The sequence below is a fragment of the Garra rufa genome, chromosome 3, assembly GCF_049309525.1.
Source record: "Garra rufa chromosome 3, GarRuf1.0, whole genome shotgun sequence".
Classification (NCBI taxonomy): domain Eukaryota; kingdom Metazoa; phylum Chordata; class Actinopteri; order Cypriniformes; family Cyprinidae; genus Garra; species Garra rufa.
In genome coordinates this window covers 51,100,760-51,126,371 of record NC_133363.1, presented here as the reverse complement: position 1 = coordinate 51,126,371, position 25,612 = coordinate 51,100,760, and the positions used below count along the sequence as shown (strand labels likewise).

At 33.8% G+C, this 25,612-nt stretch overlaps 3 protein-coding genes across 4 annotated transcripts; all 3 read left to right on the top strand.

Moving 5' to 3' along the window:
• The first annotated feature begins 3,725 nt into the window (after positions 1–3,725).
• LOC141332316 (cytidine deaminase) lies at positions 3,726–6,136 on the top strand. The gene is made up of 5 exons (XM_073837452.1): positions 3,726–3,854; positions 4,134–4,244; positions 4,386–4,497; positions 4,585–4,642; positions 5,613–6,136. The coding sequence occupies exons 1-5, from the start codon at positions 3,848–3,850 to the stop codon at positions 5,724–5,726; spliced, it is 402 nt and encodes a 133-aa protein (XP_073693553.1). The 5' UTR covers positions 3,726–3,847; the 3' UTR covers positions 5,727–6,136.
• Positions 6,137–8,426: 2,290 nt separating this feature from the next.
• On the top strand, positions 8,427–14,087 carry LOC141331316 (amino acid transporter heavy chain SLC3A2-like). Its single transcript, XM_073836338.1, has 9 exons — positions 8,427–8,643; positions 8,922–9,136; positions 9,680–9,867; positions 10,364–10,537; positions 11,065–11,153; positions 12,692–12,822; positions 12,936–13,248; positions 13,328–13,390; positions 13,508–14,087. The coding sequence occupies exons 2-9, from the start codon at positions 8,946–8,948 to the stop codon at positions 13,853–13,855; spliced, it is 1,497 nt and encodes a 498-aa protein (XP_073692439.1). The 5' UTR covers positions 8,427–8,643; positions 8,922–8,945; the 3' UTR covers positions 13,856–14,087.
• Positions 14,088–17,604: 3,517 nt separating this feature from the next.
• LOC141332165 (amino acid transporter heavy chain SLC3A2-like) lies at positions 17,605–24,807 on the top strand. 2 transcript variants are annotated; one of them, XM_073837271.1, is made up of 9 exons: positions 17,605–17,652; positions 17,911–18,075; positions 18,162–18,349; positions 18,645–18,818; positions 20,094–20,182; positions 20,933–21,063; positions 21,587–21,899; positions 23,588–23,647; positions 23,771–24,807. In XM_073837271.1, the coding sequence occupies exons 2-9, from the start codon at positions 17,915–17,917 to the stop codon at positions 24,116–24,118; spliced, it is 1,464 nt and encodes a 487-aa protein (XP_073693372.1). In that variant the 5' UTR covers positions 17,605–17,652; positions 17,911–17,914; the 3' UTR covers positions 24,119–24,807. The 2 variants fall into 2 exon arrangements, with proteins under 2 accessions (XP_073693372.1, XP_073693373.1); XM_073837272.1 differs by having other exon boundaries at positions 17,612–17,652; positions 17,886–18,075.
• The last annotated feature ends 805 nt before the right edge of the window (positions 24,808–25,612 follow it).

Genomic DNA, 25,612 nt, shown 5'->3' with positions numbered 1-25,612 from the left:
CATTGAGCTTTTCTTCTACACTGACAAGTTCCTCAGTCCCTGCTGCTGAAAAACAGCCCCACAGTATGAGGCTTCTACTACCACACTTTTAGGATGGTACTCTGTAGGATATGAGCAGTGCCAGGTTTTCTTCAAACATGCTTGAAATTGAGGTTCATCAGATTGAATAATCTTGTTTCACACAGTCTGAGGGTCCTTTAGATTATTTTTTTGCAAATTCCAAGTGTGTTTCCACACTGTCATAAAGCCCAGATCACTGGAGTGTTGCAGTGATGTTTGTCCTTCTGTAAGTTTCTCCTATCTGCATATATGATCATGGAGCTCAGCTAGAGTGATCATCAACTTCTTTGTTAGCAGTCTAACCAAGACCCTTCCCCATTAATTGCTCAGTTTGGCCTGGAGGCCAGCTCTAGGAAGAGTCCTAGTTGTTCCAAACATCTTCCATTATGGATAATGGCTACACTCTTCTGTGAACCTTCGATCCAGCAGAATTTGAACCTGAACTCTTCCCCAGATCTGTGCTCTACAGATCTACAGGCGGTTCTTTTGACCTCAGTGCTTGGTTTTTGCTCTGTTTTTTTTTTTCAGTTGTTAGACCTTTTATTGAGAGGTGTGTGCCTTTCCAAGTCATACCCATTAAAATGAATTTGCCACAGGTTAACTCGAAGTGTAGTAACATCTACAAGCAATATGAATGCTCCTAAACTAAATGTCTAATGTCCCAGATAAGGGTTTGAATACTTATGCAATGGAATCATTTAAGTTTTTTATTTTTAATACATTTGCAAAAATGTTAAAAACCTGTGTTATGCTTTGCCATTATGGTGTATGGAGTGTAGAATGATGTGTAAAAAAGGTAATTTAAAGCAGTTTAACTTAGGACAGCAACATAACATGACGTGAAAAAAATGAAGGGGTATGAATACTTTCGTAAGGCACTGTATATACTGTCACCGCAGTGTATTATAGTCCTACTATTCAGATTTTGTTAACTGAAATCGTTTAATACAAATATATACAGGCAAAAGCTGGTCGTTATGTTTCAGTTTAGGTTTGCAAAAACAGTTTCTCAACATGTCACCATAGGAAGTGTTTCAAAGCTGCTGGCTAAGTCTAATGACCACAAAACTGTGAAAACATACTGGTTGACTCAGAGCAGCTCTGTCCGGTTTAACTTGAGCATCCTATTCACATTTTCATAATGAAGCTAATTTGGGGGAATTAATAAGAATTGACATTTTATGGACTATTTAAGAAATCGTTGAAGATGGAGACTACAGAGACAGCTGCCAGAAAATCTTTCATTGGTAAGGACAAGAAAGCTTTGAAATCATGCATGTATAATTTTATCCAATAACTAATTAACTACAGCTATAACAGGAAAACCTTCTTCTTTTTCTTCTTTTTTCCAGTGATGATTAACATGATTGGATGGATGATTTTAATAACAGCCACTGGACTAGGTAAATAGCAGTTTTTATTTACAGTATAAAACTTTGATGAGATGATCAATGCAATCACAATCTGAACCATTGTAAATGCTTGCTTTTAACTAAGAAGTGTATGTCAATTAACAACAAAAGAAGAGGAGAAGTTTGGAAGCCTGTTTTTTACACTATCATGACTGTTTGGATAAATGTTTCTAGGAACGATCCATTTTCATGAATGCCCTGTTCAACCAAACCTCCCCATCTACATTACTGTGATTGGAGCGACTGGTCTGCTTTCACTGTCGATCCTGTACCTGAGGAACACTTTGGATGACTGTGTGCTGGCTCGCTTCTGCAGCGCATTCAGCTTTAGTCTCTACCTATTCATGGTGTGCTGGTTCTTTGCAGGTGAGAGAACAAGGCAAAGACAAAGTTATCATAAATCCAGTGTCAGCACAAGATATTTCTATTAACATTTATTTATACATAAATAATAACAGAGCTGGGTAGTAACTGGTTACATGTGATCTGCAGATTCCAAAAACTAAGCACTTGTAATTATATTAAATTACATTGTAAAATACTCATAATCAGACTACAATTATTTTTTGTGGATTACATGATTACATATTATTTACAGAATAGCAATAGATGATTTAGTTTCGTGGATTTATAAGTTCCAGTTTTGTGGAAATTCACACAAAAAACAGTTATTAGTCATGAAACATTATATTGCGTCAAAGTTTCCCAAACTTGGGTTTGTGAAGGAACTGCAGGGGGTTTGTGAGTTTATTGAAAAGCTAATAATTAAAAAAATCAAAATTAATAATTAATTGTTATAAAATTAATCAAAATAAAACACTTGCTAAAAAAAAGTAAATATTTTATTTGTTTATCCCTGCATATCATGTGACCATAACCAACGTCAGAGAACATGCAAATTTGATACTTATTTTATTAAAATATTTATTTTTAAATCTCAGGGGTACTTTGAGTAAATATATTAAGTGAAAGAGGATCAGATGAGAAAAAAGTTCATAAATTTGTGCATTTTAATGTGTTTTTAACAAAAAGTTTCTAAAGACATAGAAATACATACAGAGTACCTACAGAGTGATAATTCAAATCAAAATCAGTGTGTTCATCAGAAGTTGATGCAATATTGAAATAAACCTGAAATGATTTTTCCAGTGGTCAAATGCTGTCACCACCTGACTAGTAACTTTTGTATGAATGTCCACAAAACTGGAAGACTTTCTGAATGTATACAAACAGTAGGCTATTTTAGAAAGGAGCATTTGAACTATAAAAAAAGAGGAATTAGGGATAATCAGTAAATTATAAATAATTTATTGCTATAGTGTGAATAATATGTAATCATGTAATCCAAAATAACCGTAGTCTGATTACAAGTATTTTAAAACATAATGTAATCTAATTACAACTACTTAATTTTTGGAATCTGATTACATAATCCAGATTACTTGTAATCAGTTAATACTCAGCTCTGTCGAAAAGTAATCTAAAAGTAATCTGATTATATTACCTAAAATGTGTAATGTAATAAATTACGTTACTAACTACATTTTTGTCATGTATTTATACTGATTTGAAATCAGTAACAGATTACAATTAATAAGTAATCAACCGAGTTCTGAATAATAGTGAAACTAAAATCAATGGTGGTCTTATGCTGTTCTTTTATAGGTACCTACTGGATTTACTCCATATATCCTCCCAGCTACATTCCCACCAGTACTGGAGACCACTGTCATAAAGCCCTGTATCTATTTGCATTTTGGATTAACAATCTAGGCTTTCTTTGTGTGTTCGTATTGTCTCTTTTTGGTTTGTATATCATTTTGACACGTATTGCTTTCTTCACCAACAGAACGTTATATGTTAAAATTTAACTGCAGACCTGTAGACAATTTACAGTAATGCTCTGACAAGGTACTGTATATTCATACTGGTGTGAGTGATCTTATACATTTTCAATGGTTGTTTCATCAATAAAGTGTTTTTTTAACTACTGAAGTAATATATTTGGCTACTCATATTTAATTATTAATAAAATATTTCTTGAGATTTGTGAGCGATCAAGCAATATACAGTTGTAAATATCAATACACCAATAAAAAAGTGCTAAATTATTAAAAAGAAAATAAAACTTTTTTTCCATGTATATTGAATAATTTATAGAGGGTTGTTAGCAAGGAGGTCTATAATAGGTTGTTGGGGTCGTTTGCCCCGCCCACAAGTCACTTGTGCTAGGTCAGTTGTCCTGTCACAGCACCCGACCCAGAAATGTCAATATTTCTGTCGAGGCAATAACAACAATTGTCCACAAACAAAAAATACGCCGTCAAAAGGACTATATCTAGTCCAGCGTGACAAGACGGTTAACGTTAGTTGTTATGGCTGGTAGGTACACATCCAAGTTAAAACAAACACTCAACGCGGCTTTGCATTTAATGCATGTTAGCTACTTGAATTGTTTGACGTGTGCAGGTTAACTGAGCTTGACCCAACCTACTGAGTTTTGTATATTGCTATCTGAATCCCTTATACATAATGTATAAACAACTTATATTTAGTTTTGTGGTAAGAGAGGCATTTCTGTAAATACAACACCGTGCCAGTGATTTCATATTTGTCGCGTTGTTTGTTCTTTGTTGTTTTGTCCTGAACGGTGTGGTTAAGTTGCGGAACTAGTGGCAAAATGCTTGCAAGCACGGGAAATGGCTTACTGTCCGTACAGTGGCTTTCCAGTCGGCGCTGCCATTTTGACGACAGGGGGCGCTATTATTACTGGTAGGTTGATGCACCTGTTTTTTTTTTTTTTTTTTTCTTTGATTGAAGCAACATGATTCCACAGCATTTTATCTGCCATATAGTCAGCTTTTTATCATCTTATGCTATCAGAGTGTTCATGACTGAAATTATATGTTTTAGGCTGTAATGTTGAGAATGCCTCCTATGGCCTTACTGTATGTGCGGAGAGAACTGCGATACAGAGAGCGGTCGCAGAAGGCTACCGAAGATTTACAGCCATAGCTGTCACATGGTATATCACATATTCCGAATACAAGCTGATTTACTGAACAGAAAACATATTCAGTATGTTAAAGCATATTTTTCATCTCACCAACAGTGATATCGAAGATAGTTTTGTGGGACCCTGCGGTGCTTGTCGACAGGTGTTAATGGAGGTATGGCTACACTCATATTTTATCACATATAGCTGTCAAAAGATTTTTAAATACGTTTTTTAAATAGGTGTCTTTTGCTCACCAAGCCTGCATTTATCTAATCTCTAATGCAGCAAAACAGTACAATTTTAAAATATTTAAAATAACTGTTTTCTATTTGAATGTATTTTAAAATTTATTTTATTCCTGTGATTTCGAAGCTGAATTTTTAGCATCATTACTCCAGTCACATGATCCTTCAGAAATCATTCTAATATTCTGATGAAAACAGCTGACTTCAGAAGAACAGCATTTATCTAAAATATATTTTTTTTTTACATTATAAATGACCTTATCATCACTTTTGAACAAATTAAAGCATCCTTGCTAAATAAAAATATAAATTTTTAAAATTTCTTTCCCCCCAAAAAATAGAGCTACTGACTCCAAGCTTTTAAATGGTATAGTGTTTAATAGCTTTTTTCAGATATATGCTGATCTTTGGAACTTTTGGTTCGTTTGGATCTTTCTATTCATCAAAGAGTCCTGAAAAAAATGTACTGTTTTAAATATTGCTAATAATAATAACATTTTCTTGAACAGCAAATCAGCACATCTGAATGATCTCTGAAGGGTCATGTGACACTGAAGACTGCAGTAATGTTGCTGAAAATGTAGCTTTGATTTTTATATATATATATATATATATATATATATATATATATATATATATATATATATTCACATAGAAAACAAATATTTTAATTAGTAAAAAATATTTCTTTTCTGCATTTTACTGTTTTTGCTGTACTTTGTATCAAATAAATGCAGGCTTGGTGAGCAGAAATACACATTCTTTAAAAAACTTTTGACTGGTAGTGTATGTCAGTCATTACTTTTGAACATCTTTTCATTTATCTCCTTTTTTTTTTTCAAATCCCTCTCTCTCACTTGCTCATTGTTTTTTTCCTCCAACCCTGTGTTGTTTTAGTTTGGCACAGAATGGGATATTTACCTCACTAAGCCAGATGGAACCTATAGGAAGACAAGTCTCAGAGACCTTTTGCCTTTAGCATTCACCCCGGCTCACCTGCAAAAGAACTGAATGCACTTGTCTTTAATTTTTTTTTTTTTTTTTTTTTTTTTACATTTTGAAAATATTTTTGGATTTAAATTTAAGTTTAGGATTGATACAAACTATGAAGAATTAAAATGTGAACTTTAATGTGAACTGCACTATACATGAAGAGTTTCAGTCACAACTTCATCTCAGTCCCCACTAGAGAGCACTATAGGGTGTACAGTCTACAAAAGCCCACGGTCAAATGCAGTATATAATAATGGTCAGAAATGTTTAAACAGGTTTCATGCAATACCAACTTTTTTTTCCTTCTTTTTATTGCATATGAAATAAACAACATAGGCTTGTAGACTTTTTTTTGGCTTTTCTTTAAAATGTAAAAAATGTGAAAGAATTTAATGGTTGTAATATGAAAATAAATGGTTATCATAATATCATTTTGATGCAGAAAATGATTGATTCGGAGTCAGACGGGTAGGGTTAAAAATGATTATACAATATATTCAAATAGTTTCAGATAAATTTCATATATTTCAGAAGCGCAATATAAAACACAATCCAAAGAATAGTTATAAGTGGGAGACACACACAATGAAGAGTCTCTAAGTCCATTAGCAAGGAATAAACATTAATTCCAATTTCATATTAATAAGCCAATTCAAATCTGTTCGATAAAAGTATACTTCTTTGAGAAGATATACAAATGCAGAAATTATAAGAAATATTGCAATAATAATATTTACTATCTCAAAAGTTGAGAATTCCACATACATAGATGAAGATGGAAAAATACAGATGAAACATATACTTCGAAGGATGAATAAAGCATTCAGCACTATATTGAGTAGCTTAATCAATAAGACATAACCAAACTTCTAATATTTCAAGATGATTATTAATATGTGTTAATATTTCTATATTTTGATTAAGAATGCAATACTCATGTCTCAGCTCGTGATCAAAAGTGTTATTAATTTGCATATTTGTCCACCAACCCAAACTTTAAAAAGGCACATTTACTAAGAAGTATTTCTTGTTCTTGTTCTAAGAATCGGTCTGAGTTGATGATGGATATGATAAAATGTACGAAAATAAGCTACATAGCAACAGCATACAGTCTCATGTCATGTCTCAAAAGGTCAGTCAGGGCAAAACTGTTAGAGCATTAAAAAAGATTAATAATGATATAAATATAATAATTCATAAGACATATTCATAATACAGTTAATAATGCATAATCTTACAAATGAATTTGCAAATTCTTGTTAATTTCATAAAGTCAACACATCACATTTTATACTTTTGACACAAATATTTTTTAAAGAGATTAACACCACTAATATTTATTTCGCAAGGACACATTAAATTCATCAAAAATGACAATAAAGACCTTTATAATGTTACAAAAAAATCTATAAAAAATAGATGCTATTCTTTTAAAGAATAGCATGAAAGATAAAAAAAAATAGTTTTCACAAAAATATTAAGCACCAGAACTGTTTTCAACTGTGGATTAAAAACTGTGTAAGTTGAAATGTTAGATTGATTTCTGAAGGATCTTGTGACGATGGAGACTGCAATAAAGACTGCTGAAATTTCAGCTTTGTAATCACAGCAATAAATTATACTTTAAAATAAAACAGATTTTAATTTCTAATAATATATGACGGTATTACTGTTTTTACTGTATTTTTTTTTTTTTTTGATCAAATACATGCAGTCTTAGTAAGCATAAGAGACTTCTTTTAAAAACAACTTTTCAGACTGGTTGGCTAGAACACGCCAGTAGAGAAAATTATTGGTAATCCCTGTGACCCTGCTGCCCCGGGACTGTTTGAAATTCTCCTCACTGTGAGGCAGAGGGGGCCAACATACTGTTCGGTCACATGGGAAAAACACTCACACATTGTTCTACTGGTAGGCTAAGAGGAAAAGTGAACATTACTGTGGGAGAGAGCCACAACGAAAAACAACAACAGGTCTTTGTCAAGAGTGTTTTTAGAGTCTTTATTTTCTGAACTAAAATGAAGCATTAAGAAAAGTTTTGAGAACACTCACATAAATGTTCAGAAAAATGTCAGTTGAGGACTTAAAGGGAAGCACAGTGTTGGAAGTACAATGTTTAATGTGATTTCTCCTGAAAGGAACTGTAATCTAACCATAATCTACAGTCATGAGATAAAGAAAATGTGACTACACTTTAGAGACCTAAATATAAATCAGACGCATGAAATGAGACCTTTGTTTTTGTTTGCAAGCTATCATGTGCTTGCATGTGGCTGTGGTCTGTGGCTTTTTTAAATAACTAAAAAGGATTGATTACTTTACAGATCTTTACTGTAACTGTCTCCTATCAACAGCCTCTACCTTGATCAAACGATTCATCCTGTGTGTGCTAATACTTTTGTTACTGTTTAACCACATGTTTTATGACATGCTTGTGCATCCAGCAGACTATTCAGTCTTGCACTTTATTAAGTATTGCTGATCAAAACAATCTCAAGCCTACCTGACGATTATGAGAAAAGCACAATTCATCCACTTTATTCATGTTTTTCATTAAGGAGGGTATATTGGTTCTCATGGGCATGTTTGCGGGATGAATTCCAGTTCACTCAAGTGAACTCAGGCTGATGGGCCCGGGATATGGAAAGGGGGGAGTTTAAGGTGGAAACTCTTTAGGACTGTATTACAGTCGTGATTATAGTGTAAATTCTCGAGCAGTAGCCTATTTAAATGCAGTGCATTAGAACGCGCGTTATTTGATGATGTGGCAGAAGTTTATCAAGTAGTTTTATCGGTGTCAAAGTTCCTTTTGAGTGTTTCTTTAGATAGCGAATGGGCGGATGCAAGTAGAGTCGCCACTATATAAACTGCACTGACTCGCAGAACCAGCCTCTGTGGAGTCTGGTTGTCAAACAAAAGCTGCTTCTTTTTGCAGGTATGTGTTATTTGTACATTTATTCATTAAGATTATTCTATAGCCTAGTGTTTCAAGGTAAAAACGAAATTCTGTAGAAATTTCTGCACAATTCTTTTGCAAACAAATTTAATATGCTTTCAAAATATTTTATGGTTATATCTCTGAAATGGATCGCGAACTGTTCTCAACCATTTGACAATTAAATAACGTGCACAGTTTTTATACGCTATATTTTAAAGAAATTCAAAATATGCACGAAATGTACAATTTTGACTTTATCGTTTTCCGTTTAACAGACAACACTGAAACCACCATCAAACATGAATAAGGACGACGACATGAAGGAAGTAGAACTGAACGAGATGGATCAGGAAAAACAGCCGATGACCGGAGAAACCCCGACAGGCACCGAAAAAAACGGCTGCGTAAAGGTTAAAGTGCCAGAGGACACCGAAGTCAAATTTACGGGCCTCTCCAAAGAGGAGTTAATGAAAGTCGCCGGTACAGCCGGGTACGTTATCTCTCTGTCTATCTGCCTAATATATACAGTCAAACCAAATCTTATACAGTCACCAGATATCATTTTAGGGGAAAAAATTACTAGTGGGTGCAGGACACTATAGTTCATTTATGAGAATAGCAAAATAAAGTAAACTGTGACATATTATACCCAAAAATTCTTCATCCAGTGGACTACCAGTGAACTTAATACAAATTTGGGACCAAAAATTTGATCGACACTTTGACCTGACCATGTTTTGTTATATATTTCTGTCAAAGTTATCTGACATTATCGAGATGAGTTTGTTCTAACCCAGTTTAACTCTTAAGTTCTTGTCATATTTTATTACCATTTTCTAAACTATTGCTAAAATACTACATAAATACAAATAATTTTGGTTTGACTGTAATTTATTTGTGATTACTAAAACGAGTTTAATTCTGAGTTCTTGTCATATTTTATTACCAACTATAACGAATAAACCGTGATAATGTGAGACATGTTGAAGGTGTCTGAATACATTTTGGTTTGACTGTATTTGTGTTTTTGCAGGTGGGTTCGGACACGTTGGGTCTTGCTGGTTTTGTTCTGGCTTGGCTGGGTTGGCATGTTAGCTGGAGCAATAGTAATCATAGTACAGGCCCCACGCTGTAAACCCATTCCTGAGATGAACTGGTGGAACGAAGGACCTCTGTATCAGATATCCGATGTGAATGCTTTCTCTGAAAATGGAATAAAAGGTAATTGCTTGTTTTTTGTGTTAATCACTGAAACAAATGTAGGAAACATCTCTTAACTTTATTTGTACTCGATAAAAATTTACAGAGGTTAACAACAGGGGTCAAGTACATTATTTTAGTATTTTAGCTCTTTGCTACAATGGCATAAAAAAAAACCTAGAACATGATGATGTAGCTAAGTCAGAAGTGACTGACTGTCTTGTGACTCGCTCATGTGAGGAAGCATGTGCTGATCAATGCAAAATTCATCCCCCTCATCACATTCCTGCTCTTACCGCAACTTTTGGCTGAGTTTGTAGTTACCATATTATATTCTCACACAAATACTGTAGAGTAGACAATCTACATGATAAATTGAGATTATGAAGTACAGTGACCTTAAACCTTGATATCTTCAGGTCAAAGCAGATTAATAATTAAAAGACAGCCCTGATCTTTCATGATCTCTCATTCACTTCCTCATTTTTGACCTTTTTGTCTTTCATTCTCTTTGTAGGAGTGGAGGAGAAGCTGGACTATCTGAACCAGATGAAGGTGAAGGGCCTTGTTTTGGGTCCGATACACACTGTGCAAGAAAACCAGCCCACCACACTGGAACTAACTTCCATTAACCCAGATTTTGGCTCTGAGGAACAGCTGATTTCTCTGTTGGAGCGTGCACATAGAAAAGGTGAACATCGTTGGTTTCAAAACAAAGAAAAAAAATCATCAAGCCTGTCACTTATCCAGTGACCTGTTTTGAAATCATGAAATAAGTCATAGGATAGACCTCCTCCATTAAGCTCCGGTTGCTGTGTTTTAGGGGAAGCTGTGAATATGTGGCATTGATCATTTTAACTCTGTTTGTAACTATTCCTTTATGTATAACTTGAAATATATCAAAGTATAGTCACCCCACAAACCATTTTATAGCACATATGATATGCATTATGCCATTTTAGTGACAAAATAGACTGGCTTGGAAATGATTCACTAACTCAAACACACTTGTGTTGGTTTAGCAGGAACCTCCTTGTGGTTTTCAGTAAAATAAAGCCATATGGCTTGAAATAAACGCTTCATACAAGACAAATATTAGGCTTTTGGTTTTGTCAGGAAAGATAAACTCTAGAAAAATCATTTAACAGCCTTCTGGTTTGTTGACTCTCTCCTCTGCCTTTCATCCCCTTTCTACTTGTTTTTCTCTCTCCCTCTCAGGAATCTCCATAGTGCTGGATCTAACACCCAATTATGAGGGAGCTTCAGCCTGGTTCAACAATGCAGCTTCTGTTGCTGAGCGACTCAGAGTAAGTGCTGATATATTGACGGTCAGTTGGTGAGAGAAAAGACAAAGATTTAGAGATGTATGAAGGGGCTGAAGTAAGAACGTACACTACCAGTCAAAAGTTTTTGAACAGTAATCCTTTTTAAAGAAGTCTCATTTATTTGAACTAAAAGTTTGAGATATATTTACTATTTAAAATAACTCTAATCTTTGAAATGTAATTTATTCCTGTGATTTCAAAGCTGAATTTTTAGCACCATTACTTCAGTCACATGATCCTTCAGAAACCATTATAATATTCTGATTTGCTGCTCAAAAAAACATTTTTATTATTATTATGTTGAAAACAGCTGAGTAGATTTTTTTTGTCAGGTTTCTTTGATAAAAAAGTTTTAATAGAAGGTTCAGCAACAGCATTTGTCTTTATCATCCCTTTTGATCAATTTAAAGCATCCTTGCTAAATAAACATGAATTTATAATTTCCCCCAAAAAATTATAGACTCCTAGCTTTTGAATAGTGTATAATGTTATAATAGCTTTTTATTTCAGATAAATGCTGATCTTTGGATCTTTCTATTCATCAAAGAAACCTGAAAAAATGTACTCAACTGTTTTAAATATTGATAATGATAATAATAATAAATATTTCTTGAACAGCAAATCATCATATTAGAATGATTTCTGAAAAAACCTTGTGAAAAATAAGACTGGAGAAATGATGCTGAAAATTTAGCTTTGATCACAGGAATAAATTACCTTTTTAAATACATTTGAATAGAAAGCAGTTATTTTAAATAGTAAAAATATTTTAAAATGTTACTGTTTTTGCTGTACGTTGTATCAAATAAATGCAGGCTTGGTGAGCAAAAGAGACCTCTTTTAAAAAAAACATTAAAAATCTTACTGTTCAAAAACTTTTGACTTAAAGTGTATCTCATATTAGTAAAAAAAAAACTTCTGACATTAGCATTATTGTATTTTTTGGTTTCAGTAATATAATTTTATTTATTTTTTATTATTACTCATTTTAAGCAAGGGAACGTTAAATTTCTTCTCAATTGTTACGGAAATCCAGATAAATCCAGATAAAATCCAGATGTTCTTTTGAACTATATTCCTCAAAAATGAAAAACAAAAACACAAAAAAAAAAAACAGGCAAGTGTATGACAGTAACAATATTAAGCCTTACAAACAATTTCATTTATTAATGATAACAAGACATGTTTCTTGAGCCCTAAATTAGCATATTAGAATGATTTCTGAAGGATCATGTGACACAAACACAGTTTTGCATTACAGGAATAAATTACTTTTTAAAATAGATTCAAATAAAAACCAGTTATTGTAAATTGTAATATTATTTCACAATCAAATAAACAGCCTTGTTGATCAGGAATTCTTTTAAATGATTCTGATCAACTTTTAAATAATAGTGTAAATGGACACTCAAAGTTTATTTTACTATTATGAGTGATGTAATTATTAAAACAATATTTTATTAATCAATGTTTAGCCATGTAAATAGATTTATTTGTTCCTTTCTATGCTTTTATTATAGGAAGCTTGCGTATATTGGCTCAATAAGGGGGTGGACGGCATCTTCTTATCTCATCTGAACGACATTGCAAACACAGAGCCTTGGCCATCTGTTCAAGGCATATTCAACAAAACTGATGGGACTAAAAAAAGGTATGTGTATAAAACAGAGACACCTGGTGGCCAGATTGGGGTACTGATCACAGCCTGTTATAGATAGACAGTTTGCAAAGACCTCACCATCTCTTTCTCCTCATGACTTTCAGAGCTCTGATGGGATCAGTCACTGGTCTCTTAACGGATGGCGTCTCTCATCTGCTGAACCACTCCAGTGTTGACCTGCTCCTGACTGGACTGCTTGATCCGACTGAGCCTGGTGTAAAACAGGCCCAGGCGATACAGACAATCTACTCCGATCACCTGCAGACGAGTCTGGGCTGGAGTTTGAGCGGACGGACCCAGGGTTCTCTGGCTTCCAGAAGTGCAGCAGTGCCTGTAAGACTCTATCAAATGTTGCTTTTCACCCTCCCGGGCACACCTGTGTTTAACGCTGGAGATGAGGTCGGACTGAAGGCTGGGGTGAGTAGAGCGTGCAGTCTTGTAAATTAAAATGAAAATTAAGATAGGTTCATAAGCTAACATTATTTCACCTGTACAGGAGAAACCTGAAGCAATATGGGACTTGGAAAGTCAAACAGAAGATGACAATGCAACAGCAAAGGTAACTTTCATTATCACCTTTTCACACACACACACATATATATATATATATATATCACTGTAGTAACTGGCCATTTCAAAAACACACTGTTTCTTTCTTTCGTTTTTTTTGACTCAGAGCATACAGGAGGAACGTACCGCAGTGCGTGACTTCTTTAAAGCACTTAGTGACCTGAGGGGAAAAGAGCGATCGCTTCTGCATGGAGAATATATCAGCCTTTACAGTTCACCCACTTCATTAGCATTTCTCCGCCTTTGGGACCAGAGCGAACGCTTCCTGGTCGCCTTAAACTGGGGAAGTGACTCTGTTACTATGACACTGACCAATAGCGACCTGCCGGCTGAGGCTAAGGTCCGTGTTTCCACAGATCCAGAGAATCTAGCTGTGGATAGTAAGGTGTCATTAGAGAAGTTTGAGCTTGGGCCCAAACAAGCTGTTTTGTTGTCTTATGCTTTTCCTGGCTAGACACAAGAACACAGACAGTCCATAACATCTCAGATCAGCTTCAACACTGTGCACACTTTTGAGTGGAAGAGTTTGTAGTTTGAATTGTATTCTCTAATAGGGATACTTTTAGGAGCACTAACTGTAAAGCTATATGAAAAAGTCCTAGTTGTGAAAGTGTTACAGTTGTTGTAGAACAGTTGTAGATCTAAAGCCACTGATGTAATAATAAATAAAATGGCTACTGAAGATGCGTTTTGTTTTGCGTGAAACTGTGTCCACTTTTTTTTTACTGGTGTGGTTTCAAGACTTTGTTTAAAAACTGTAAATAAAACCTACAAAGTACAATATATTATAAAAAAAAATGCCTGGAAAATTTAATGAATCATTCAAATGGTTGGGATGAAATATTTATTTAGTGAAAGAAATTTGTACTTTTATTCAGAAAGTATGAATTAAAACAATCAAAAAGTGATGGTAAACACTTACATTGTTACCAAGAAAATTATATTTTAAATGTTTTTTTTTTTTAAAGTTATCAATCACAGAAGCAATGAAAAAAAATAGTGCTGTCGAATCGATTAATCACAATTAATTGCATCCAACAAGTTTGTGTTTGCATAATATATGTGTACTGTGTATATTTATAAATATACACACATGCATGGATATATTTAAGAAATATGTCCTATATATTTTAGGGCTGCAAAACGTTACCGTGATTAATTACATTTAAAATAAAAGTTTACGTTTACATGCTATATGTTTGTACTGTGTATATTATGTATACAGTTTATATATATTAAGAAAAAATGTTAGATTTAAATATAAAATATTTATATTTACATATAAATTATATACAAGTATAAATATATATATATAATTTTTTTTTTTTTTTTTTTTTTTTTAAATATATACATATATGTGACCCTGGACCCCAAAACCAGTCATAAGGGTCCATTTTTTTACTAAGAGATGTATACATCATCTGAAAGCTAAATAAATAAGCTTTCCATTTTTTATGGTTTGTTAGAACAATATTTGGCCGAGATACAATTATTTGAAAATCTGGAATCTGAGGGTGCAAAAAAAAAAAAAATCTAAATATTGAGAAAATTGCCTTTTAAGTTGGCTAATTAAAGTTCTTATCAATGCGTATTAATATTAAAAAGTTTTGATATATATACAGTAGGAATTTTACAAATTATATTAATAGAACATGATCTTTACTTAATACCCTAATGATTTTTGGCATAAAAGAAAAATCTATGATTTTGATCCATACAATGTATCATTGGCTATTGCTACAAATATACCGTGCTACTTATGACTGGTTTTGTGGTCCAGGGTCACATATACATAATAAATATACAGCGTACACACACACATAAATGATGTAAACACTAACTTTTATTGATTAATCGATTTGACAGAGCTAGAAAAAATGGTTTCCCACAAAAAGATGGTCAGAAGGTTCTGCATGGGCAGTCCATTTGCAATATGCCACTAGAGGGCACTTTATGTCCTCAACATGCAAGCCCATAATTTTGCACATTAATCGAGGTATCAGTCAACTAAGAAAGTATATAGCCGTTTAAGCTGGTTTTTACAAATCAGCAACTTTTTTTTTTACACTGCAAAGAAATTCATGCCATTTTTTATGTCTAAAACCCCTCAAATAATTGTTATGCAGCCATAAACCTTGATGCCTATCTTTAACAATTATTTACTACTTTAATTAATAATTTACAATTTTATAAGTACATGTTTTGTAAGTTAAGATATTGCACCTAGCAATATCTACATGGAAAACTGTCATCATATTGTTTTTTTTTTGTCTATGTTATTTATTTGTGTTTTTAAACACAAATTCTTGTTTTTAGTCAACACACGTATCAGATAAAATAGTAAAAAAAAAAAAAAAAGATTTTCACTATAAATTGCATTGAAATTCATACAACACTCATAAAAATTAAAGTTTTTTATTTCAATTGATAGTTCAAAGATCCTTTAATGTCCATGAAACAGTTCCAATGCACAAAAGATCCTGTTTAGTAGAAAAATGTAATTTAGATTTTTTTTAAATTGTTCTTCACACTAAGCAAAACCATTTTTTTATTGTTTACTGAAAAATTCTGTGAGGAACTAAAATGTAACCCTGGACCTCAAAACCAGTCATAAGTAGCACGGGCTAACAACACATTGTATGGGTCAAAATTATACATTTTTCTTTTATGCCAAAAATCATTAGGATATTAAGTAAAGATAATGTTCCATGAAGATATTTTGTAAATGTCCAACTGTAAATATACCAAAATAAAAATTTTGATTAGTAATATACATGGCTAAGAATTTTATTTTGCACCGTCAGATTCCAGATTTTCCAATATTGTTTATCTGCCAAATATTGTCCTATCCTAACAAACCATACATCAATGTAAAAGATATATAAATCTCAACTTAAAAAAAATACCCTTATGACTGGTTTTGTGGTCCATGGTCACAAATGGTCTCCAAAAACATATTCAAGCACACACACACAGTTCTTACAGTACTTTACATTAAACTAGTGACCTGCATGAATGAAAGACAATTCTGCATCTTCTCAAACGACACAATCCAATTAACTCCTCAAAGCCTACAACAGCAACAATAAACACGCCTGGGAAAAAAAAAAAAATAGATAAAACCGGTTCCATCTGGTTATGGACTGTCATATTTTTTCATGTCTTTGAAAGAGGTTCCGGACAGCAGGATCAGACAGGCTTAGGAAGGTCCACCCAGACCCCTACAGAGCATCTGTGAACCCCAGGACCTCATGCAGAGCGCAGAGAAAACAAACCACACTCCTCAGACTCTTCCTCTTCCCCTCAGCTGGTATTGTTCATCTTAAACCGAGGGAAGGAGACAGAATAGCAGGCTAGGAAGATCTTTGAGGTCATTTTGAGTGCTTTACAGTTGTGTTGGTTACACTTTCCTGTGACAGAAAAAAAAACAGCTCTGTGTCTGGTTCTATCTTGGGTGTTAAGCACATTGAAAGCAAGTGTTTGGAATGAGTTCACACTGTGACTGCAGTAGTTATTCTGCAGTTACTGTATTTATTACAAATTTGCTTTTCAAGGGTAATTTTGTACTTTATAAAAAAAAAAATACTTTTACCTTCTTAAGGACCAATAATATACATAGGTATTATACACATTTGACCATGGACCACAAAACCAGTCATAAGGGTACATTTTTTTTTTTTAAATTAAGATTTATACATCATCTGAAAACTGAAAAATTAAGCTTTTCATTGATGTATGTTTTTTTAGGATAGGAGAATATTTGAATCTGAATACTGAGAAAATCGAGTTGTCCACAAAGTTCTTAGCAATGCATATTACTAATCAAAAATTAAGTTTGGATATATTTACAGTAGGAAATTTACAAAGTATCTTCATGGAACATGATCTTTACTTAATATCCTAATTATTTTTGGCATAAAAGAAAAATCAATAATTTTGACCCATACAATGTATTGTTGGCTATTGCTACAAATATACCCCAGCGACTTAAGACTGGTTTTGTGGTCTAGGGTCACAAATATAACTCTATAAAAAAGTAACAGTATAAAATTATTAATGCATGATGATATATTTTATTTGATTGCAAAAATCTATGACTTTCTCTGATGTTACTCCTTTCAGTACTGGATAAATGCTGGCTCTTAGGGGCGGGAACAGATGAAGTCATCTTTATAAAAGTGAACTGACCACCAAACTGTGCTCTTGTTCTGCCCGACAACACAGAGGACACCTTGCCTCAACTCTCTACAGGTATTTAAATATTTTTGTTTTTGAATTATTTATTGATTGTTGATTGAAGTTTAATTCTATATATGTTGACATCAAGCTACTGTATAATTATGACAGCAGCAGATTAGTGTAATGTTACTTGGTAATGGTATATATATATATATATATATATATATATACCATAAGCCATGTGTTTCCTGAGATGTAATTAATCTGTTCACTAGTTTTTTCTGTTTTAATCTGCCTTAATTCAGTGTTTTTATGAATCTGTACATAAAGAGAAATGAAGGACGTAGAACTAAAGGAAATGGATCCGGAAAAACAGCTAATGACCCGAGAAACTCAAAAAAATGGCTGCGTGAAGGTCACCGTCCCAGAGAATGCTGGAGTGAAGTATACTGGCCTCTCCAAAGACGAGTTAATAAGAATCGCTGGCACAGCTGGGTAGGCAAACTACATAAAGATCATGAAATTAAAATGAAACATTTGACAGTCTGTCTGTCTGATATAGATTTGCATATTTTCTACAGGTGGATTCGGACTCGTAGGGCTTTGCTGGTTTTGTTCTGGCTCGGCTGGATTGGCATGTTAGCTGGAGCAATAATACTCATAGTACAGGCCCCACGCTGTAAACCCATTCCTGAGATGAACTGGTGGAACGAGGGTTCTCTGTACCAGATATCTGACGTGAAAGCTTTTTCTGATGAGGGACTGAAAGGTAAATGGAATAAGCTTTCCATTGATGTATGGTTTCTTAGCTATATTTGTCTAAGATACAACTATTTGAAGATTTGGAATCTCAGGTTTTGAGGTTTGGAATCTGTTTTGATATATTTACGGTAGGAAATTTACAAAATATCTTCATGCAACATGATCTTTACTTAATATCCTAATGGTTTTTGGCATAAAAGAAAAATTGATCATTTTAACCCATACAATGCATTTTTGGCTATTGCTACAAATATATTTATTTGAATCAGTGCAATCATTTCTCTTTCTCTCATTGTCTGTAGGAGTGGAGAAACAGCTGGACTATATGTCCCAGATGAAGATGAAGGGTCTTGTTCTGGGTCCGATACACACTGTGCAAGCAAACCAGCTGGATACACTAAATCTGGTTTCAGTTAACCCTGAAGTAGGCACTGAGAAAGATCTGGAATCTCTGCTGGACCAAGCACATAAAAAAGGTGACTTTTGACGCTGAATTGCCTTTTACACAGGAGTAAAAGCAAAACAAATGCACGCACATCAGACTCAAATGGGTGCTCGACTAAAAAGCAACAAGTAGAAGAATAAAGTATAAAGTCGGCAACACCAAAGCTCCAAAAATATCGCATAGCGTACGTAACGTTTCGAGCACGCATGATGAAGAGCCTGCGTGCTCGAAACGTTACGTACGCTATGCTATGTTTTTTTTAGAAATAAAACTTTTTTGATATTTTTGGAGCTTTGGTGTTGCCGACTTTATACTTTATTCTTTTACACAGGAGTACCTTGTAAAATCTGACTGCCAACGAAGGCTTGCTAATATGTCAAAGGGCTGTATTGTAATAATCTTCTATGTCTAAATCCAAAACAGACTCTTAACATTGTAGTCACTTTGACCTTTGGTCTATTAATCGCTCTTTGATGCTACAGTATGATATTATTAAAAGTCTGCCTAAAGTAGAGATGAAGTAGAAGATGAGTTTCACCTTTGAGTCATTAGTTTATTTTAATTTAGGAAATACATTATATTAGCCAGTGTAATGCATTACAATATTGCGTTACTCCCTAAAAAAAGTAACTTTTTATGGAAAGTAAGGCATTATGTTACTTTTGCGTTATTATTTTTTTTTAATCTGGGCAGGGCTTGCTTGTTTGTTTAAAATATAAAAAGTTTTATTTTTGGCAATTGTAAAAGCCCTTTTACACCAAAGGTGAAATAAATACGCCTCAGGCTGAATGAAAAGTAAATTCACAGCAGAACGTACAGTAGAAGAAGAAAGTTCAACCGTCTTCAGCAATAAAAAAAAAAAAAATGAAGCACAAATGTTAGTTTATCTAAAGTAATTTTTGCTAATTAGTATGGTTAAATTGGATCATTAAAGGTCGGCAGCAAAGACATTGGTTAAATTGGGATAAAATACACAAAGGATATTTGTGTATTTACTCTTGAACTTACTCCTGAGTTCTCTTAACATGGGGAGAGGAGAGCTGTCAAATAAGAAGACAAAGTAACTGGCGTTACTTATTTAAAAAAGCAAATCAGATATTTTCTTGTAAATGAAAAAGTAATGCGTTACTTGAAAAAAATTATCAGATTACATAACTCGCGTTACTTTTAATGCATTACCCCCAACACTGATATTAGCAGAGTCAAAAGAGTGTTCTAAAGCTTTTTTTTTTTTTTTTAAATCAGGAGATGAGGGATTTTGTAAATGTAAATGAAACTTGGTATTTGTTTGCTCTCTCATTCCCAGGTGTCTCAATAGTGCTGAATTTAACACCCAACTATGAAAACGGTTCAGTCTGGTTCAACAACGTTACTGCTGTTGCTGAGAAAATCAGAGTAAGTGCTGATAAGAAAGAGGAAATTGTACAGGGAGGCCTATTTTTGTGGAGAGTGAATATGGGTAGATGAAAGGATAGTTTTGACACATATGAGAAAGGAGGTTTTAAATAGCCAAACAAGTAAGATCCTATCTCTTATCTTTGAAAAACAGCAGATTTATGATTACAACGTGCATACAAGTGTATATGTGACCCTGGACCACAAAACCAGTCTTAAGTACTGTAAATATATTAAAACCTAATTTTTTATTAGTAATATGCATTGCTAAGAACTTAATTTGGAAAACTTTAAATTAAACTTTAATTTTTCTTTGCACCCTCAGATTCCAGATTTTCAAATAGTTGTATCTCGGCCAAATGTTTTTCTATCCTAACAAATCAATGGAAAGCTTATTTATTCAGCTTTCAGATGATGTATAAATCTTAATTTAAAAAAATTGGCCCTTATGACTGGTTTTGCGGTCCAGGGTCACATATCCCTGCTGAAAAAAAAAAAAACAGCTAAAACCAGCCTAAGCTGGTTGGCTGGTTTTAGCTGGTCAGCAGGCTGGTTTTAGAGGGGTTTTGGCCACTTGAGACAGCTCGAACAACCAGCTAAAACCAGCTACTTCCATCTTAAATGAGCTAAGACCAGCCAACCAGCCTAGGCTGGTTTTAGCTGTTTTTTTAGCAGGGATTATACTAATTAATATATATATATATATATATATATATATAAATAAATTAACTATTTTTATTTATGTTTTAGGACGCATGCACACACTGGCTGAAAAAAGGATTTGGTGGTATTTTCTTGCCTGACCTAGGAGACATCATAAAAACTGAACCTTGGCCATCTATACAAGCTATATTCAACGAAACTGATGAAACCAAAAAAGTGTATGTGCTCTGTGGGCTAAGAATTTATTTTAATCCACCTTATTTTTCCACTAAAAGCGGGTGCGACCATTTGTAAATATTATGGGTGTGGCTTCCGGTCTCATCGGCGTCCAGCTATTTTTTTGCTGCTTAATATTGCAAAGTAGTCTCTCACCATATTATTTGAATGTATTATCTTAATTATGAACACACCGGTTTGTAGTGCAAACAGTTTTACCGTTTACTGCATGTTGTTATTCTTCTCGCTATATATAGCGGCTAATGGACCGGACGTCTTGCTCATAGGCTTACTTTCGCGTTGAAGAATAAGGTGGATAGTGATTTCATATTCTTCTGATTTATTTAATGAAATAGAGACACCTGCTGGCCACATGAAGTAATGAGCACTGCTGCTTGCTCCCTCTAGTTGGGCCAGTTGTCTTTCTACTTTATCTGTTTGTTTTCTTTAGCTTTCAAACAAAAGTTATTTTTCTAGCTTTCATTTTTTTTTCAGAACCTCTCTGTTTCTTCTCATTACTTTCAGAGCTCTGATGGGATCAGTCACCCGTCTCTCTCCGGATGATGTCTCTCTCGTGCTGAACCGCTCAGGTGTTGACCTGCTTCTGACTGGACTGCCTGATCCATCTGAGTCAGGTGAAAAACAGGCAGAGGGAATAAAGAATCTCTACTCCAGTCACCGGCAGATGAATCTGGGCTGGAGTCTGAGTGGACCGTCTGTGGGTTCTCTGGCTTCCAGAAGTCCAGCATGGCCTGTTAGACTCTATCAAATGCTTCTGTTCACCCTCCCAGGCACACCTGTGTTCAGCGCTGGAGATGAGGTTGGACTGAAGACTGAGGTAAGTATAGAGCATTAAATAAACGGGTAGCTGAATTAGTGTTTGGATGCAAATAAATAAAAAAGGTCTCCTATTAAATTCATTAGTTAGAATTTGATTTAAATGGCTTACACTCTACAAACTACAAACTCTTTACAAAGTAGCTGGTCTTACAACTTGTGACTTACAAGGTCAAAAAAATTAAACATCAGATTAACAATAGATTAATTATTTACAATTACAATAATAACATGCATTTAGAGTTTAGGTAGAGTGAATTCACATTTAATGCCAACTTAAAATATTTTTAAACATTAATTCAAAATTTTTATTTCAGGTTTCTTTTTTAATTACACTTTCTTGCCAATCAAAATTGCAATTCCTGTTCTCTATCTCAATTCAAGTTCATTTTAAAATGATGAACTGAATTCCAACTAGCACACAGCTCTGAAGAATAAGGGATATAAGAGGTTGCTTTCATAAGTATTTCTGTTTTGTAATTTGTAATTTAAATTTAGTCTGTTTTAAGGATCTTACACCAAAAAAATAAATGTGACCATGGACCACAAAATTCTTAAGTCTTAGTTGCACATGTGTATGTGTAGCAATAGCCAAAAATACATTGTATGGGTCAAAATAATCAGTTTTTCTTTTATGCCAAAAAACATTAGGATATTAGGTAAAGATCATGTTCCATGAAGATATTTTGTATATACTGTAAATACATAAAAACTATTTTTTTTGATTAGTAATATGCATTGCTAAGAACTTCATTTGGACAACTTTAAAGGCAATTTTTTTGTACCCTCAGATTTCAGATTTTCAAATACTTGTATCTCAAATACTGTCCTATCCTAACACACCATAAATCAATGGACAGCTTATTTATTAAGCTTTAGATGATATATAAATCTCAAATAAAAAAAAATACCCTTATGACTGGTTTTGTGGTCCATGGTCACAAATAAATAAAGTTACTTTCAAATGTCCCATTTGATATTTTTGATATTTGTTCATTAAGCCAAATGTGACCCTGGACCACAAAACCAGTCATAAGGTTTTTTTTTAAATTGAGATTTATACATCAGCTGAATAAATAAGCTTTCCATTGATGTATGGTTTGTTATGATAGGACAATATTTGGCAGAGATACAACTATTTGAAAATCTGTAATCTGAGGGTGCAAAAAAATCAAAATATTGAGAAAATTACCTTTAAAGTTGTCCAAATTAAGTTCTTAGCAATGCATATTATTTGTCAAAAATTAAGTTTTTATATATTTACGGTGGGAAGTTGACAAAATATAAAAAATAAAAAAATCAACAATTTTGACCCATACAATGTATTGTTGGCTATTGCTACAAATATACCCGTGCTACTTAAGACTGGTTTTGTAGTCCAGGGTCACAAATGTGATTTTTATTCAGGTAACTTACATTAGAAAAGCTATAAAAAGTCTTTAAACAATTACTTCAAATTATCATATTAGTTATGAACTTCTTTTAGAAGTCAGTTTACGCTAATGCGCTATAGAGCTGCTTGCGTTGTGCTATGAATTGAATCTGACACATTTCTAAAACATGTTTCTAAAATAAGCTTGTGTAGCTAAAAGTGTTAAAAGCAAGTACTTCAGAGACCTTAGTCTTAGGTTTATATTTAGCCAAGTTACCAGTTTATAATGCAGATGACTTAAGATTCCTCCTTTACAGGAAAAACCTCAAATAATGTGGGACTTGGAAAACCCAGAAGAGAAGAATGTAGCAGCAAAGGTACGTTTTGATTATTCACATGACGACTATTCATAACAAGTAGATGTGATCTCATCACTGTACTAATTACAAATTTAAAACCAGCACACTGCATCTCGCTCTTTCCATCTTCCACTCATTCAGACTCAGCAGGAGGAGCGTATCGCAGTTCTTAAGTTCTTCAAAACACTTAGTGAACTGAGGGGGAGAGAGCGATCGCTTCTGCACGGAGAATATGTCAGCCTTCACAGTGCACGCAGTTCATTAGCATTTCGCCGCCTCTGGGATCAAAGCGATCGTTTCATTACTGCCATGAACTGGGGAAATGAACCTGTAACCATGAAACTCGCTTCCAGCGACATGCCGACTCAAGCTCAGGTTCGCCTCACCACAGATACAGAGAAACTAGCTGTGGATAGCATGGTCTCCATAGAGAAGTTGCAGCTTGGGCCCAAACAGGCTGTTCTGTTGTCTTATCCTTATGCTGGTTAGAAACACAGATCCTTGCATATTGTCTCAGAGATGTTTGATTTTCTCTGAGGCCTTATAAAATGTAGTTTACCCAAAATAAAAAAATGCTGTCCTTAATTACTCACCCTCATGTGGTTCCAAACCCACAAACTAAGATATTTTGAAATCCAAGAGCTTTGTGACCCTCCATAGACAGCAAGGGTGCTTCCACGTTCAAGGCCCAGGAAGGTACCAAGAGCATTGTCAAAATAGTCTAGTGGTTCAATCATAATTGTAAGCTACAAGAGTACTAGGCTGATGCAGAAGGAGATTCAAAAATAGTTGAATAAAGTTATTTTTGTTTTTAGTTTATTTCACACAAAAAATATTCTCATCGCTTTATAAAATTATGATTTGAACCACTGACGGACTATTTTGTCGATATTCTTAGTACCTTTCTGGGCCTTGAACGTGGCAGGACCCTTGCTGTCTACGGAGGGTCAGAGATCTCATCAAAAATATCTTAATTTGTGTTACAAGATGGACAAAGGTCTTACAGGTTTACAACAACATGAGGACGAGTAATTAATGACAGAATTTTCTTTTTTGGGAGAACTAATCTTTTAAGTAGACAAAATCTAAATGCTTTTGAATTTTAAATTAAAGTGATTTAAAAATTCAATCAGTGTGTGTATTACATTTGACTTCTCTGATCTACTAATAAAGTTGAATAAAAAGGTTTTCCTTATCTACTTTCAGTGCAAAGACGTGTTTATACAAATCAGCTTAACTACAAAGCTGATAAATGTTCACTGCTCTGTCTCTATCTTTTTTTTTTTATCTATGTTTTAAAATGAAAAATATAAAACAGACTCTTTTTTTGTTGTGTGCACAAAATATCTTTGACAATTTTTTACCTTGTGATTTTATGCACACAACACATATTTGTTGTGCACTTGTGTTTTGGCTCTATGCCATTTGTCGTTAATTCTCAGGGCAGGAAAAGGAAGACTCTAAAGTCAACAGGTGTGTGTATGTGTGTGTATGTGTGTCATGTGCGATTGCGATATGTACTATATAAAACTCTATTACTTCCTGCACACTGTAGCTCGTAAAAAAAAATGAACACTTTTTTTCAAACACCTAGATAAATGCTGCGTTCAGCATTTATCAGTATGACATGCAAGATCATTAAGAAAGAAATAAGTAATATGATAGATGAACATCACAAGGTTTCATTTATACAGTTAATAAAATATTTTGTACAATTTTTTTTACTCAGGATGTGCACTAGTACATAAGTGCCTCTTTTTTCAGTTATAACAAGATGATTTAGTAATTTGTAATTTTACCTGATGCCACATTTGTTAATCTTTTTAAATGACTGTCTAGTGTTGATTAATGTAAGGTCATAGGTCAAATTTGAAATTTCAAGGGTGTATATATCTCATTTACTTACCTTTAGCTTCTGCTGGTCCCATATCATATTTACTTCAGCAATAAGCATTATGCTGGGCTTGAATCTCTGTGTGTATG

What these genes read in the sequence shown, in the direction of transcription:
- LOC141332316 (XM_073837452.1), top strand. An exon ending in ACAGCCATAGCTGTCACATG is followed by an intron (nt 4,498 to 4,584) that starts GTATATCACATA and finishes TCTCACCAACAG; the next exon opens with TGATATCGAAGATAGTTTTG. An exon ending in GTCGACAGGTGTTAATGGAG is followed by an intron (nt 4,643 to 5,612) that starts GTATGGCTACAC and finishes GTGTTGTTTTAG; the next exon opens with TTTGGCACAGAATGGGATAT.
- LOC141331316 (XM_073836338.1), top strand. Translation starts at nt 8,946, where the DNA reads ATGAATAAGGACGACGACATGAAGGAAGTAGAACTGAACGAGATGGAT. An exon ending in GGAGCGTGCACATAGAAAAG is followed by an intron (nt 10,538 to 11,064) that starts GTGAACATCGTT and finishes TCTCCCTCTCAG; the next exon opens with GAATCTCCATAGTGCTGGAT. An exon ending in CTGTTGCTGAGCGACTCAGA is followed by an intron (nt 11,154 to 12,691) that starts GTAAGTGCTGAT and finishes CTTTTATTATAG; the next exon opens with GAAGCTTGCGTATATTGGCT.
- LOC141332165 (XM_073837271.1), top strand. Translation starts at nt 17,915, where the DNA reads ATGAAGGACGTAGAACTAAAGGAAATGGATCCGGAAAAACAGCTAATG. An exon ending in AGAATCGCTGGCACAGCTGG is followed by an intron (nt 18,076 to 18,161) that starts GTAGGCAAACTA and finishes TATTTTCTACAG; the next exon opens with GTGGATTCGGACTCGTAGGG. An exon ending in TTCTGATGAGGGACTGAAAG is followed by an intron (nt 18,350 to 18,644) that starts GTAAATGGAATA and finishes CATTGTCTGTAG; the next exon opens with GAGTGGAGAAACAGCTGGAC.